Source organism: Talaromyces proteolyticus (assembly GCF_021365285.1).
Source record: "Talaromyces proteolyticus strain PMI_201 chromosome Unknown BGW36scaffold_12, whole genome shotgun sequence".
Lineage (NCBI taxonomy): Eukaryota > Fungi > Ascomycota > Eurotiomycetes > Eurotiales > Trichocomaceae > Talaromyces > Talaromyces proteolyticus.
Genome location: NW_025764288.1, coordinates 816,234 through 832,466, shown reverse-complemented (window position 1 = coordinate 832,466; position 16,233 = coordinate 816,234). Strand labels below are relative to the sequence as shown.

At 46.2% G+C, this 16,233-nt stretch overlaps 4 protein-coding genes across 4 annotated transcripts; 3 read left to right on the top strand and 1 right to left on the bottom strand.

The window, feature by feature from the left end:
* Positions 1-311: 311 nt before the first annotated feature.
* BGW36DRAFT_305042 (putative methylenetetrahydrofolate reductase) lies at positions 312-2,266 on the bottom strand (the record flags this gene model as incomplete). Its single annotated transcript, XM_046212031.1, has 3 exons — positions 312-463; positions 517-1,388; positions 1,440-2,266. 3 exons carry the CDS (start codon positions 2,264-2,266, stop codon positions 312-314), a joined length of 1,851 nt encoding a protein of 616 aa, XP_046067487.1.
* Positions 2,267-2,757: 491 nt separating this feature from the next.
* Positions 2,758-4,017, top strand: BGW36DRAFT_388213 (orotate phosphoribosyl transferase). Its single transcript, XM_046217204.1, has 2 exons — positions 2,758-3,304; positions 3,360-4,017. The coding sequence occupies exons 1-2, from the start codon at positions 3,045-3,047 to the stop codon at positions 3,829-3,831; spliced, it is 732 nt and encodes a 243-aa protein (XP_046067486.1). The 5' UTR covers positions 2,758-3,044; the 3' UTR covers positions 3,832-4,017.
* A 2,587-nt stretch (positions 4,018-6,604) lies between these two features.
* Positions 6,605-14,267, top strand: BGW36DRAFT_465144 (alpha-1,3-glucan synthase Ags2; the record flags this gene model as incomplete). Its single annotated transcript, XM_046222284.1, has 4 exons — positions 6,605-6,952; positions 7,009-7,184; positions 7,251-13,937; positions 13,993-14,267. The coding sequence occupies 4 exons, from the start codon at positions 6,605-6,607 to the stop codon at positions 14,039-14,041; spliced, it is 7,260 nt and encodes a 2,419-aa protein (XP_046067485.1). The 3' UTR covers positions 14,042-14,267.
* A 380-nt stretch (positions 14,268-14,647) lies between these two features.
* BGW36DRAFT_431942 (uncharacterized protein) lies at positions 14,648-15,545 on the top strand (the record flags this gene model as incomplete). The annotated part of the gene is made up of 3 exons (XM_046221058.1): positions 14,648-14,756; positions 14,807-15,279; positions 15,402-15,545. The coding sequence occupies 3 exons, from the start codon at positions 14,648-14,650 to the stop codon at positions 15,543-15,545; spliced, it is 726 nt and encodes a 241-aa protein (XP_046067484.1).
* Positions 15,546-16,233: the final 688 nt, after the last annotated feature.

Below are 16,233 nucleotides of genomic sequence, written 5' to 3'. Positions count from 1 at the left end.
ATCACGTCATAAACACTATGAAAAAGCAGAGAGAAAAAAAAATAAAAGAAACGAAACAAGGTGAAAAAAGAGGCAAGAAATTAACTTTTCCACATTTCCCAACGACTCCAGATCGTTGTCTCGGATCTATATATGCATGTTGAATGGTATTGAATGTTGAATTTCATAAGTCATCAGTAGTAATCTGTGCCACCTCCAGTCCTTTTATTTTTTCTCTTTTGTTGAATATGAAATCGAAAAAACGCCATGTAAATAATGCCACTTATTCTGGTCCCTCTATCGATGAAATCGATAGAAATTCGAGTGTTGAACTATGATTGCGCGGTAGTAGTTGCAGGTGGAATAGGTTGAGTTGTTCTGCCTGCCTCAGGATTTATGCCTGGGACTTCCACATCGAGGTCTTTAATAGCAAGCCCATCGAATAGCTGGAATAGGTCGTGCGTTTTGTGGAAGTCGTTGTTGACTATTAGTAGATTAGCATGACTATTATCTGAAATCGGAGATTTCTGTTCTTACCAATGTTGATCAAATACCATTCATCCATGATCTGTTGAATGAGTTTACGGCTGGGGCTGTCCGCGGGGTGGCACTTTGCCCAATCCTCTCCAAGTTGGTATGCTTCGTCCTTCCAAGCCATGAAACTCACACTCTCGACAATAGTAGGTTGGATGATTTCTTTGGATGCGAAGATTCCCCATGTAACTGCGTTCGGTCCTTCGTCAGTTCGTGTCCGTAGCTCTCCGGACTTGTTAACGCAGTAATATGTGAGATCGTTATTCTTCTCAATCCGGGCTAAGAGGTTGTCCACGAGAACTGGGGGAACTAGTAATTCCAAATATGCTTTCTGGTACACGTAACCGTTGCGAGGGCCCCAGCCGTGCACGGGATGCGAAGACTTGACTCCGTTCACAGCAGGCTGGGAGTTCACGGTCAGGAAACCGCGTTGGTTGAGTTCAATAAGATTTTGCTTGATGGAATCTGCCTCGGCAGTGATAGGGGCGTCACTCCAAGGTAGTCTGTCTAGTTTGCCATCCAAGTAGCGAATGAAAATCTCAGACAGGTCTTTAATCGATTTGGGCCGGCCCCAAAGCTTGATATTCTGGTCATTGGTGCCCTTGAGTCTGACGCCGTAAGCGTTCAACTCACCAAAAGCGGGTGATCTGGCATCGGTCCAACGTCCGTTTGGGTACTCATCCCAGTCGGCAGTACGCGCAATGTATGACTGATGTCTGTTCCTCCAGAAGATCGGGCGCACATCTTCAGACCGGCGGTGAAGGCCGAGAGATTTACGCCAGGGAAGAGGCTTTTGCAAGGGGCTTTCCAAGGATGGAACAAGCTTCAGTTCATCGAGAATCATGCGAGATGCTTGCGCGAGGTTCATAGTGTAACTGTTGAAAGAATTAGTAGGTCATTCTAGTTTTTATTACAGTGCGTCTTACAAGTGAAGGTGGTGGATGTGGCCAGAGCTTAGCAACCTCCGGCACAATTCTGAGACTAGTTTGGTGCCTCTTTCACGAACCCTAGCATCATCATTTTTCACCGGTTCTAGAGTCTCCAGCCAGTCAGGCGGGATATGAATTTTGGTCCACTTCGAACGACGGATAAAGGCATCGTACGTCGAAATGGGCATGATCCCGGGAATAATAGGAACGTTGACACCCTTAGCACGGCATTTCCGTACCCATTCTAAGAAATTATCCGCGTCATAGAACATTTGTGTCACGATGAACGAGCTTCCTGCGTCGACTTTTTCTTTCAGATGATCGATCAGTTGATCCACGTCTGGGTTGTCATCGGCTCCTTCTGGATATCCCCCAACACCAATATCAAAGTGGTTCCCGTACTTCTCGCGAATATACTTGACTAAGTCCTTCGCGTACCGGAATCCACCCTCTGCAGCCTCCCATTTTTCCTGTTCACGCGGAGGATCACCACGAAGAGCTAGTATGTTCGTACATCCGGCATTGTATGCAGCCTCCAGAGCCTCATCAACGCTCTCGCGGGGCATGTCGGTGCAAGTCAAATGCATGACCGTCTCCAACCCAAAAACGGTCTGTGCGATGCGGACCATCTCACAGGTTAATTGAGACCGACTGCCGCCAGCACCCCAGGTAACATCGATAAAAGCCGGTCCGAGGTCGTGCATGCGGTCCATGCGATCGTACAAGTTTTGAACACCCTGAGCTGTCTTGGGCGGGAAATACTCGAAGGAGATTCCAGGCCGCCCGGAACTCTCCTGTTCCTGTAGCTTGAGTCCCACGTGCATGACGACAATATCGATAAATCAACTCCCGAGGTCGATAAAAGAGAATCGGCCAAAGCGAGAGAAAGCAGTAGAGTAATACAAGACTGCGCTCAATTGAACAGAGACAGTGTCGAGGAGCTATGGCCAAGCTCGCAAAGTGTAACAGGCAGTGTAATTAGTAGGAGTTAGAACTCCAATGGCTGAACTGGAGTAACGTAGAAGTCAGTTTTCGTGCAAAAGGTCATAAGGTATATAATAAAACAAGAAAACACCCAGACGGTCTGGTACAAGAGTGACAGGCTCGGAGAATAACATGCGAGAAGATTAACGAAGAAAGTGCTCGTCGCCGGCGCCATCACGGTACTCTAAAAGGCCCTAGGCGCCTTTATCGGAGTCCGGAGAAAAGGCGCTAATCCTGATCCAGCAAACCCCGCTAATGGTGGGAGAGTGCTGCCCCTCCATGGAAAGAGAGGACGACGAGGTAGAGCAGGGGAGGAGTTGCTACTTACCCAGTAATGAGTAAATTCCGAGCACAGATAATGGCAAATGAGTATATTCAAGAAGAGGGGAAGTAGAATCCGACTGCAGAATAGTTATTCTGCCACTCGGTGAGCGACCGGTCGCGGTGCCTGAGGCCACCAACGTGCCAATCAGACCGTTTCCGCCCGGCAGATTGGCCGCGCTTAGCGCATTATCCCCTCCAAAATTTTACCAGTGAGGAGGCATACAGGTTCATCCTATATCGATTAGGTCGAATTACGTCGCATACCACACAAGAACCGGGATTTACGAAGACAAAATGTCCCCCGCTGTGACTCCCGACCAGGACTACAAGTCTAGTCTGTTGAACTTGCTCGTGGCCAACAATGCCCTCACATTTGGCACTTACACTTTGAAATCTGGTCGTGAATCTCCATACTTCCTGACGTCCAGTCGACTGCACACTGCTCCCCTGTTGCGCCAGACTTCGGCCTCGTTTGCCAATGTTATTTCATTGCCACCGTTCGCATCGGTAGCTGCTGACGGAGCCATCACGCCAAACTTTGATATCATTTTCGGGTAGAGTTCCAATAGCTCCATGGAAGAGAGCATGCGATATGCTGACGGATATCAGCCCTGCTTACAAGGGTATTCCAGAATGTGTAGGTGTAGTCAATGAACTCGCTGTCCGGGATGCGCTCGCCGGTACATCGACGTGGGACAACATCAGCTACTCATTCAACCGGAAAGAAGCCAAAGACCACGGCGAGGGAGGCAACATTGTTGGTGCACCGCTCAAGGGCAAACGCGTGCTTATAGTCGACGATGTGATCACCGCAGGAACTGCGTTGCGCGAAGCTGTCGAGATAATTAAGAAAGAAGGCGGCAAAGTTGCTGGCGTTGTCTTGCTCTTCGATCGCCAAGAACGCGTCAGTGATACAGAGCGGAAGAGTGCTATAGGTGCTGCTGAGAGGGATCTTGGTGGGGATATCCCTATTCGCGCAGTGCTAGTGTTCCAAGATCTGATTGAGAAGTTGGGCGATAAAATTGGTGAGCATGAAGTACGCAGACTGGAAGAATATCGGGCCAAGTACCAAGCCGAATAGAGAGATCATGACATTTATAGATACCTACGATGTGCTGGTTGAAATTGGGAATGGAAATTTGTATTTGAAGATATAAAGTAATTGCAGGCATATCTGGCTGTAAATCGAGTGCCGTACTAGTTTCGTGTAAATAGTTTAGCAGATATTATTCCCCATATCATTGATAACATTTTTATTATCATAACACCCAGGTATTTAATATGTTGTTCAGATCTTTGAATAATAGCGGTGAGAACAACATCTTCATGTTCTTCGTCAATGGATGGGAGCTTGAGCCTCAAGCTGGCCCGACCCCTAAAGATCAATGCAGAAATGGAATACCCTAACAAGCAATCCGCAGAACATGTACCAACTGTAATTAGTATAACAGTCGCTTCAGAAGACGGATATAAGCCCAATGAATTTACATGGGCGAAATAGGGCCTAGTGAGGAAAATCCACCTTGTCCATATGCTGTGATGAAGCAAAGGGGTAACCTGTCAAAGAAAAGGGATTCACCAGCGGAGCCTTGCGCCAGTCCAGGTGCAACCAGCGCAATGGGCGAGGCATGATGCAAGGGAAGCTGAGCCAATGGCTGTTCCTGGAGGCTCTTCTGCAGGGAACAGACGCTAACCCAGCAAGTTTGGGTGAGCCAAGTGGGGGGGATTTAGAGAGGCTGGTGGTAGCTGGCCAATGGACGTCCATGTCGTCGGATACTAGAGCTCTCTGAGCTAGGGCGATCTGCTGTCAAACACAAAAGTCTAAGACCCACCGAGTCAGGAATGTGGATCTAGATCTATGTTCCGACGGCTTTTGAACGCGACGCAATTGTTCCCTTGTTGAGACTGGGGGTATTGATCAGGCTGTATGGAAAAGGAATCCGTCCTGGGAACTTCTCTTTGTTGGATGGATGCCTAGCGTATGGTCCGTTGTTTGTACGTGCTGGCCGCTGAGATTAAGGGTCAGGGGTTTTTGTTCGTCGGGGCTGTATCGAAAAGAATGAGCTTTCAATTGCATCATAGTATGCAGCAGCTAACCGAGCGTCATCTACTCTTTGCTAGCCATCGAGATCCGAATATTACCTGTTCTATCTATACCCATGTACCTGAGACGGCGCGTTTCGCCTCGTTGATCGACGCAAGGGGTACTTCCGCCCTGATCGACAAGAAGAGGCTAATATCGGAGTTGTGGACAATGATTCGATCGCTTTCTTTTAATGATTACTGGCTGCTGCTCTTAATTAGATAGCTGTGGCCTCTGATACATGTTTTCTGATGAATGATAGGGATGTCGGTCCCTTCGAGCCGTAAGGCAGAAAGGTCAGGGTAAAGCGATTACGCTTTTGCAGAGTCGGAGTTTTGGAAAGACCTCAACGTTTTATTATCCCTATGAAAACGGTACGATAAAGGGGTGTGAAGGTTGCCAGGTGGCTTTGGCCTCGAATTTGAAGGCTGTCGGTTGATATTTCAATTTGTGCTCACAGCCACCATCAAATCGGAACTGTGCTGTACTGTGTGCTTGGTGTCGCATATATATTTTTATGCGCATATGCTGACGACGCTCATACTAGCGTAAGCGGACATTGTGAAACAGAGATATGTCCGAAAGGTTTTTGGGTTGTCGCTGCGTCGAGCCATGCTGCAGCTCACCAGTCAGATGACAAATAACGATCACGCTGTGGCCTGTTTTTAATCTATCTTCCATGTCCAATAACAATATTTCAGCTTATCCGAGTCTATTCTCATTTCGGTTTGCTAGTCGACTATTTTTTGTGTTTCTAGCTGGATTAGCTTTTCATGTTTAAATGTTGAATTGAGAGGACCCATAGATCATCTGTTGTTGATGTATCCATGGTATATGTCACAATGTAGCCGATTCTAATGAGATTAAGACCTGGTCATGACTACTGCAATTAGTATATCTTAGAAAGGATTGGATGTAATTGAGTATCCAGTCGCTTGACTCGGTCTTGATACATTCCTAGAATTCAGTACATGTTCTTCGCAGCCGCATGGATCGCCGGAAGCCCTAAAAATACTCTGCACAACCGCCCCACTGGCCGTAGTTAGAAGTCGAATAAGCAAGTTTCGATCTCTAGTGTCCCAATTGGGTGTCATTCCGGACCTTCTAAAGGCGCTTAGGTGGCCCTTGTAAAAGCCTAGCATGAAACCAAATGACGTCCGTGATGGAGTGTGAAAATAGGGACCATAAGTGAGTGTCCTGCCGCAGGGGTAGATAGACGTCAACACCCACCTATCCTTCGTACACAGGGGACAGCCCGTTTTCTAGCCTTTATCCTTAGAGAGCAAGAACATATCCCTAAGGTCTACAGTGGTCACAACCAGGGCGCAGAGACTGTACCGCCGGGCGCTGTACTGTGGAGTCTCCCTGTTTGCTCCTTCCCTCTCTGCCCTCTCTACCTTCTCCCTGCCAACCCACACCAAGCATCCACTGCTCGTGTCACTTCCCTCTCTCTTCGTCCTGATAACCACCGCTGTCCTCGTCCAAGTGCTATTCTCACTGATACGTATTTGTTGCCTTTTTTATTCTCATCCAATAACCTGTCTCGGCTCAACTAGTTGTTTTCTAAACGCTGGAAGAACAACAGCCGCGCTTCTCTGGAAAAGAAATTTTGGGTGATTATCTTTTCGTATCAGAGATTACTTTGTGCAGTGTTTTGTAGTTTCGAACATCGACTACCATTCAGCAAACATTGCATTCCGACCAACCCAGAACAAATCACACATGTACTATATATAAATCCTCACCTCTCCTACAACCGCCACTCATCACAATGTGGGCGGCAGCTGGTCTTCTGCTCGCATTATTGGCGCCAGCGTCATTTGCGTGGCCATATGACGAGGATCTGGTCGACTACAACCTCAACGAAAACAAAACAGCGAGCACACCCGCAGATTACTGGGGACAGTGGCCCAATCACCAGTATCATCCGTCCCCAGAAAACTGGCGTTTCCCCATATACACCCTTTTCCTTGATCGATTTGTGAATGGCGATCCCAGTAACGACAATATCAATGGTACTAATTACGAACATGATCTTTCTTCAACACAAATGCGACATGGAGGGGACGTATTAGGAATGGTTGACACGTTGGATTACCTTCAAGGAATGGGAATCAAGGTACTCGACGTTGAATTCAAAATATAGAGCTATTGCTGACCAGCTTTTAATGATAGGCTATCTATCTGGCAGGTACTGTACTTATGAATCAGCCATGGGGGTTTGATGGATATTCCGCTCTTGACACAACTTTACTTGATCAGCACTACGGCGACCTTGCGACATGGAGGTCAGCAATAACAGAGATTCACAAGCGTGGAATGTATGTTATTTTTGACAATACATTGGCAACGTAAGTAATTCAATCCGAATGATGTTGGACTATGAAAGCAGCTGACTAGTGTTGCTCTTTCTAAAGCATGGGGGACCTTCTCGGTTTTGATGGTTACCTCAATAGCTCTGCTCCCTTTTCGTTTCAGGAATATCAAGTACAATACAAGACATCCCGCAAGTATATCGATTTTGCATATAGCAACACATTTAATGAGAGTTGCATCTACCCTCGCTTTTATAACGAGACCGGTTATCCTGTGGACAGCTCTGTGTATGGTCAATTTCATGGTTGCTATGAAAGCGACTTCGACCAATTCGGTGACGTTGAAGCCTTTGGTGTTTTCCCCGACTACCAGCGTGAGCTGGCAAAGTTTGCTTCAGTTCAAGATCGCCTACGAGAATGGGTCCCGTCTGTTCGAGAGAAACTTATTCGCCATGCGTGCATCATTATCGCATCCCTGGACATCGATGGCTTCCGTTTCGATAAGGCTACTCAGGCAACTGTTGATGCGTTGGGTGACATGTCTGAAAGCTGGCGGCAGTGCGCCAGGGCTCATGGAAAAAATAATTTCTTCTTGTCTGGGGAGGTCACAGGCGGGAATACCTTCGGCTCTATCTATATTGGCAGAGGAAGACAGCCGGATATGCAGCCAGCCGACATCCAGGATGCTATTCAAATGACAAACGAATCTTCGGACAAATACTTCATTCGCGGAGATGGACAACAGGCTATTGACGGGGCTGCCTTTCATTATTCGGTATATCGCACTCTGACGCGATTTTTAGGGCTCGATGGAAACCTTGCTGCTGGATATGATTTGCCCACAGATTGGGTGACCATGTGGAACCTTATGCTTTTGTCAAACGATCTTGTGAATGCGAACACTGGGAAATTTGACCCCCGTCATTTGTATGGCACAACGAACCAGGACGTTTTTCGTTGGCCAGCTATCGAAAGTGGTACCGAGAGGATGCTGTTAGGGATGTTTATAACGACTCTCCATATGCCTGGTGCGCCTCTTGTACTGTGGGGAGAGGAGCAGGGCTTCTACATTCTGGACGCTACAGCAGACAATTATATTTATGGTCGTCAATCAATGTCTCCGGCTACAGCGTGGTGGTCACACGGATGCTTCAAAATCAACGTTACCCAATATTTCGATTTCCCTCTGGACAGTGCGCTCAATGGCTGCGAAGACATCTCGGTAACATACGACCACCGAAATCCTGCGCATCCAATACGAAACGTGCTTAAGCATATGTTTCAACTACGACAAAGCTACCCTGTGTTGAACGACGGCTACTTCTTGCAATCCCTTTCAAAACAAACCCATGATGTCTTTCTAACTGGTTCCAACGGCACTCCTACAGAAACAGGGATGTGGTCTGTCCTACGCGGTCGTTTTGAAGGAATACAAGATCTGGTCAATAACCAGTCTGTCTGGCTTCTTTACCAGAACGATAACGTCACGGTGAACTATCAATTCGACTGCAGTACCAACAATACAAATACCTCTTTGATTGCTCCATTCGACTCCGGTACCACGGTTAAAAACTTGTTTTATCCTTACGATGAACAAAGCCTGCAGGCTTCTCCCGCCAGATTGGGAATTGATGGCTCAACCGGAAACAATGGCTGTCTTGATAACTTGACAATGGTACCCTGGGACTTCCGAGCATACGTACCGAAGGAGACATGGGTAGGACCAAATCCCATGATCACAGGCTTCACCCCCGGCCATGACGCACGTATCCTCTCAAATGTCGCTCCGGATAAGCCAGAATCAATTCCAATCGAAATATACTTTTCGGAAGAAATGAGTTGTGAATCAGTGACGGAATCCATTTCGATTAATTCTACAACTGAATTTGAAATTACCGCCACTTTAAACAAGGCCAATGTTCATTGCGAGAATGTGACTCCAGGCGGTAGGAGGTTCATCGGAGAAATTCCGAGCTCGTGGGTTTGGAGAGCATCAATGGACAACGTCTATAATGGGATCCATAGAATCACTGTTTCCAATGCAACTAGCTTGAAAAATACCCAATCAAACGCTATTGATCACTTTCTGCTACGAGTAGGTCAACAAGATAACCCTATGATCTTCCATACCGCCAATTACTCCACCAGCCTTCTTCATAGGGACGATAATGGAACTCTCTACGTACAGCACCATGCCGCTGGCGCAGACATGTGGCGCCACTCTACGAATTGGGGTTCTTCTTTCTCAACCTGGATGCCATATAAAGGTGGAAATAATACCATCAGCGAGCTGCCTTGGTCTGGGACCTCAACCCAAGAATGGCCTGGAAAGCATGTACGCGTGGAGTATTTTAACAGAATGTCTGGTAGCAGTGACTATGTTCAGGAGGGTGACACTAGCTGGGACTCTCAGTTCCCTAGAAGATTCCCCCATCTTTTTTGGAACGGCCCCTACAACCAATACGGATTCGATGCCGGACTTAAAAATGAGATGTCACAGGATCCTAGCGATGGGCTTTGGAAGATTGGGTTCCTAACAGAATGGCCAGCTCAAGGACAGGTTAACGTATGGGGAATCAATCCCGATGGTCGGCCAGATCAGGGCTTCGTATTCGGAGATGCTGACGGCGATTCGGTACTAGACCGTCTTCCTCCATCATCGCTATCGTCAGTGAGCATTAACATCACAAATCCACCACCGCGTCCCTATCTTGGGTGGCAGGTTAAGATTAACGATGGAACCCAGAGATTTGAGCTCATTCCAGTGGGTTCTGAGAAGGTTCAGATCATCCTATTCTCATTATTCTGGATACTTCCAATCTTGACCGCATCTTTTGGTACATGGATTTTTATGAAGTCATTCTACCGAGTTAAATTAAATCATTTAGGTGTCACTGAAAAGAAGGCAATTTTACCTCTAGTATTACGGAGAAGGTTAAAGCGGCGCAACGCCGTAGACAAAGAGGTGACGAATCCTCTTCTGCGATTAGCCAACAAATCCGGGTTCCTTCAGACAACATCGGCTTTTAATGGTGCAGCCAATGGGAACTGCCGTCGAATGGTCATGATTGCTACCATGGAGTACGATATTGAAGATTGGGAAATCAAGATCAAGATTGGTGGTCTTGGAGTCATGGCTCAATTGATGGGGAAGAATCTTAGCCACCAAGACCTCATCTGGGTTGTTCCTTGTGTAGGAGACGTTGACTATCCTGAAGATCAAGTTGCGGAACCCATGTTTGTGACTGTTCTTGGAAACTCCTACGAGGTCAAGGTTCAATATCACGTCCTGCGAAATATTACTTACGTTCTCCTTGATGCTCCGGTTTTCCGCCAACAGAGCAAAACAGAACCTTATCCTGCGCGAATGGATGACCTGGACAGTGCTATCTACTACTCAGCCTGGAATCAATGCATAGCAGAAGCAATGAAGCGATTCCCGATTGACCTCTACCATATTAACGACTATCACGGCTCATTGGCTCCATTGTATATTTTACCACAGACCATTCCCTCTTGCCTGTCACTTCACAATGCAGAATTTCAGGGACTTTGGCCAATGCGAACGCAAATAGAGAAAGACGAAGTCTGTTCCGTGTTCAACCTCGATGTTGACGTAGCTACACGCTATGTTCAGTTCGGTGAAGTTTTCAATTTACTGCACGCAGGAGCTAGCTATCTTCGTGTTCATCAACAAGGCTTCGGTGCTGTAGGTGTTTCTAAAAAATACGGCAAACGATCTTACGCCCGCTATCCAATTTTCTGGGGTCTTAAGAAAGTTGGAAATCTACCCAATCCCGACCCATCTGACACCGCAGTGTGGGACAAAAAAATTCCGAAAGACAATGAAATCTCGATTGATGTCGACTTCGAATCTGCAAGAGCAGAGCTCAAACGTCAAGCACAAGAATGGGCCGGTCTGGAACAGAACCCGGATGCCGACCTACTGGTCTTCGTGGGCAGATGGTCAATGCAAAAAGGTATAGATCTAATTGCTGATGTCATGCCCGCTGTTCTTGATTCACGGCCCAATGTCCAACTTATTTGTGTTGGGCCTGTTATTGATTTATATGGTAAATTTGCTGCACTGAAATTAGATCGCATGATGCAGCTGTACCCTGGGAGGGTGTACTCTCGACCGCAGTTCACGGCATTACCACCGTGTATCTTCTCGGGAGCGGAGTTTGCTCTGATTCCATCTCGTGATGAACCATTCGGTCTGGTGGCAGTCGAGTTTGGCCGTAAGGGGGCCTTGGGTATTGGGGCTCGTGTAGGTGGCTTGGGTCAAATGCCGGGTTGGTGGTATACTGTTGAGTCTACCACAACGTCTCATCTACTCCACCAGTTCAAGTTGGCAATTGACAGCGCTTTGAACTCAAAAGTCAAAGTCCGGGCAGAAATGCGTGCTAGATCTGCCAAACAACGGTTTCCCGTGGCTCAATGGGTCGAGGATCTGGAGATTTTGCAAAGCACCGCTATTAGGATTCATACAAAAGAAGTGGTCAAGTCTAACGGACAGCTATCTACGCCAACAGGATATCGTACACCAAGTGGGGCAAGCGCCCCTGGGATACTAGCATCTGGATCCAGAACATCATTTGGCATGCAGACACCGCCGATACTCGAGCCTAAGAGTATGAATTATCCAAGTCTTAGATACAGTATTGTCGGCCCCCAGCAGAGAAACACGATAGTCTACAATGATGAGCCAACTCCCGGAGTGGAGGGTCAAACAAGAACCTCTCTTAGCCGACAATTGTCTCTGGGTGTCAGGTCAGGTCCTGGTCACAGTGTGGTTATTGAAAGACGTAATCGTCTCCGTCCAAAAAGCCACACCGTATCCTCTGAGGACATGGACAGTGAACGTGAAGCTGACTATGAAAGCGAGGATGAGAATTTGCAAGCTTACTTTATAGAAGATGAATACACCATGACTCTGGAACAAGCTGAAATCGGTCGGCGATTGGAAATGGAACCACACCGCTCTTTCACAGGGCATAGCTCCAGGACTAGCCAGCAAGTCTTGGGCTCAGAATTGCGACGAAATAGCACCTTCTATCCATCTGTGTTTTCTTCGCCTAGCACCCCAGATATGGAGGACACTTTAGTACCACCAAGCCGGCCATTTGTTGAACCGGAAAATCGCTTGAGTAATGCTTCTGTGCTTTCTCTAGACACAGTGGTAGGCGATAAGAAGACTTTCAAATTACAGAAGGTTGATCCTTTCTTTACTGACAGCACCGGAGAATTCTATCGGGCCTTTGAGAAAAAATTAGAGGACTTAAGTGGCTCTAACTCGGACTCGCAGCTGTGTATAGAAGAATACTTAGTCAAGAGTGAGAAGAAATGGTTTGAGAGATTCCGTGCCGCTCGCCTCGGTCGAGACTCTTCGCCTGTTCCATCGATCAAAGGCAAGGGGCGGCTTGTGTCTCCTACGGGATCTGTGTCGAATATAGACAGCAATAGTGATATTCAAAAAGATACAGATGAATTTTTACTTGGGGCTGATTACAAACCTCCGACGGGCCTCAAAAAGTGGATGCAGCTCCGTATCGGAGACTGGCCGGTTTACTCGCTATTTCTAGGTCTTGGACAGATCATCGCTGCCAATTCTTATCAGATTACTCTACTAACAGGAGCAATTGGCCAAACTCCGCAAGAGCTATATGCAATTGCCACCACATACTTGATCACATCTATAGCATGGTGGTTTGTATTTCGAAGCTTCAAATCTGTTGTTGCTTTGTCTACTCCGTGGTTCTTTTACGGACTTGCATTCATTCTAATCGGTGTGGCACATGTTGAACACAACTCGAATAACCGTGCTTGGATTCAGAATGTCGCAAGTGGTGTTTACGCTACTGCATCATCTAGCGGCTCTATTTTCTTTTCGCTTAACTTCGGCGACGAGAGTGGTGCGCCCGTGAAGGACTGGGTTTTCCGAGCTTGTGTTATACAGGGAACTCAGCAGTTGTACGTCGTTGCTCTATGGTACTGGGGCTCTTCCTTATCAAAGCAAACACAGGCTGGCATTACCAACATTCAGCCAATTATCAACAGCTGGAAGATCACAGCTATTACGGTTCCAATTGCTATGCTTCTTTGGTCCATAGGGCTTTTGTTAGTTTTCGGTTTGCCAGACTATTACCGGCAAACACCAGGCAAAGTCGCCTCATTCTATAAGTCGGTTTACCGGCGAAAGATTATTCTCTGGTTTTTTGTCGCGGTCATCATACAAAATTTCTTTCTTTCTGCTCCATATGGGCGAAACTGGAGTTTCCTATGGAGCTCCAACCACGCCTCAGCCTGGGAGATCGTCCTCCTGGTGATTCTCTTCTTCGTTGTTGTATGGAGTGTTTTATTGGGAATTATGTGTTACCTGTCAAAATCCCATAGCTGGATCTTACCAGTATTCGCTATCGGCCTCGGTGCTCCTCGATGGGCCCAAATTTGGTGGGGAACATCCAACGTGGGCCAGTACATTCCATGGGTAAGCAGTTATGTCTCGGGAGCTTTGGTTTCTCGAAGTTTGTGGCTGTGGCTCGGCGTTCTCGACTCTCTTCAAGGTGTCGGCTTCGGTATGATTTTATTACAAACACTCACTCGATTGCACATATGTTTTGTTCTACTCGGAGCTCAAGTTCTAGGCTCTATTGCCACGATAGTCGCCCGTGCTGCTGCGCCAAACAAAATCGGGCCAGGAGATATCTCGCCTGATATAGGAACAGGTATCAGTAATATATGGGTGCCGTGGTTCTGGGTTGGTTTATTCTTTCAAATTCTCATTTGGTAAGTCAATTCGCCAACAGAACATGAATTGGAAAAATGCTAATGTCTCGCATAGTGGCGGCTTTTTCTTGTTTTTCCGCAAAGAACAACTTAGTAAACCATAGTCATATCATCGACATGTACAAACCTGATACCCTGATTCAGACTACAGTTCTACTGCATCTTGTATGGCGCTGGATACGTTTTCACATGCATTGTTATTCTATTTACTTCTACTCTAATTCGTTGTGTGGATAAGTGTATATTGTCGTCCACCACGGAATCAAGGGCTCGCCCGGGCCCTTTGTCCTTGTAATGTAAACTTTGATGACTTTAATAATTAATCTTTACCGAACGATATTATTTATCGTTTTCACTTTATTGCTTCCGATTAACCTTTATTTACGTTCGCATTTGCATTATGTGTGGTATCCAGCCTACTCCCTTTATCGTATCTAAAATCTGAAGGCTGTTATTGGGAATGATCTCTTATTGCAAGAAACTGGAAGGTAGCGACTAGACCATCAAATATATGAAGCTTGTAACAAAAAATACTTTTTTTCGTGGTCATTCTTAAACAAATGTCACGTGGCTCTTTTATCGGATTCAGTAGTCTCAAGTAGCATGGTGCGGCTCAGTTTAACTCTCTAATTTAAGAGCGGGACGCGTCGCCCACTGTTACGATGTTACCAAGTAGGACCGCTATTTCAAATTACAGTATTCGATCGAACATGGCCGATCGTAATAGCGACCAAGTTGAAAAAATAGCGACCCAGCAAGCCCTTTCATTGCCAGAGATAGTTGGCGAAATATTCCATTGGATTAATCAAGATAACAACAGTACGCTTGTTTCAACATAACAAACGGATAGAATCTAATGATGGTATAAGTCCGCACATACGACGGCGCTGGAGATTGGCTCTACGACAGAGACCCCGCCAAATTCTACTATTATGGCAAATTAGGCGTGTTATTTCGATGTTGCATGGTCAACAGACTTTGGCATCAAGAAGCATTGCGATTCATATGGGAACGCGTCGATGCTCAAATAACCACCTGCTTCAAAGGCATTAACGACCCATCTCGCGCACAGATTTACGCTCATATAATAAAACGCGCTAATATGCGCACCCTCCACGAAGAAGACAGTACAAATGACTTTTATTTGCGTTTCCACGGCGTCGTTTTCTCGAAACTGGAATGGTTGCGCTTATTTTGTCCGTTTTCGTCGACCTTGGTTCCAACTGTCCGGTTCCCAAATCTGAGGATTGTTGAATTCGATCCGGATTATGGAGAGTATAATCCTAACCACGATAATTACGTCAGGCAAGATCAGTGGGATAGAGTTTTTGAGCAGATTCCTGTGAGTGATTCGGACTTTTTTGGTAGCTAAATTTGTATAATTTACCTCAAAAGTCCTCAAAAGAAGGCCTTGAAAAATCCGTACAAGATGGGAAAAAGCGCTAACGATCAAACTGTTAATAGAAGCTCTTCCCCACTATCGAGACTGTGAAATTCGTTGACGGCGCGCGAGTTTGGCCTGGAGCTCTGGCGCGATTTGGAAAAAGCCTCCCCTGTTTGAAGAAGTTTGAGACGGAAATGGTGGTAGAAAGTACAGAAACAAGCTAACTGTAGAAGTAATTTTATACCGAATGGAACATAACGGACAGCAAGGTGGACTGTTTACGGAATATCGAAGGGCATAATTATCAAATAGTCTCTGCATTGATGTCATATTTTTCAAATATGAACGCAATTGACCTTGTCGAAAACGTGGAATTATCTAGTAATTTTTGCGTTCCGAATTTGGCGTTATTTTGGTCGATTATAATTTCTTAACGCAACCAATGAGTGTCCTAGAGTGCCCCTAGTTGCTAGTCTTCGATCGTAACGAATGAGTTATTCCTTGTTGGCCGTATTTTCAATTAAAATGCGGATCTATCCTAGTTGAGAAGATTTATGCTGAAACTTAGATTTTCTTGGGCCGTTTAACGTGTCCGCTTGATCGCGGAAGAGAGCGAGTTTAGGAGTGCCAGACTCGCTGAAACCCGCAACACTATCTACCAACAACACAAGACCCTATACATTGATTGGACATAACATATATCAAACAACGGGGTCTAGCGAGCAAAGATGGGATGTCCTTTCTACCAAGCGGTCAATGGATCCCCTTTGATGAGGAGAAAAGTAATCGTAGTGGACAAGCTTGTAGGTGGCGAAAATTTTACACCTCTTCAGCCTTCTTGAAAAATCATAAAAGGGTAGACTTTCTTTGAGACGATTCTTCGATGAAAAAGAAATTCGCAATTATATTGCA

Bases quoted from the DNA above. Each gene is read 5' to 3' on its own strand.
- BGW36DRAFT_388213 (XM_046217204.1), top strand. From the start codon at position 3,045: ATGTCCCCCGCTGTGACTCCCGACCAGGACTACAAGTCTAGTCTGTTG. The intron at 3,305-3,359 runs GTAGAGTTCCAA...GACGGATATCAG, and splicing joins AACTTTGATATCATTTTCGG to CCCTGCTTACAAGGGTATTC.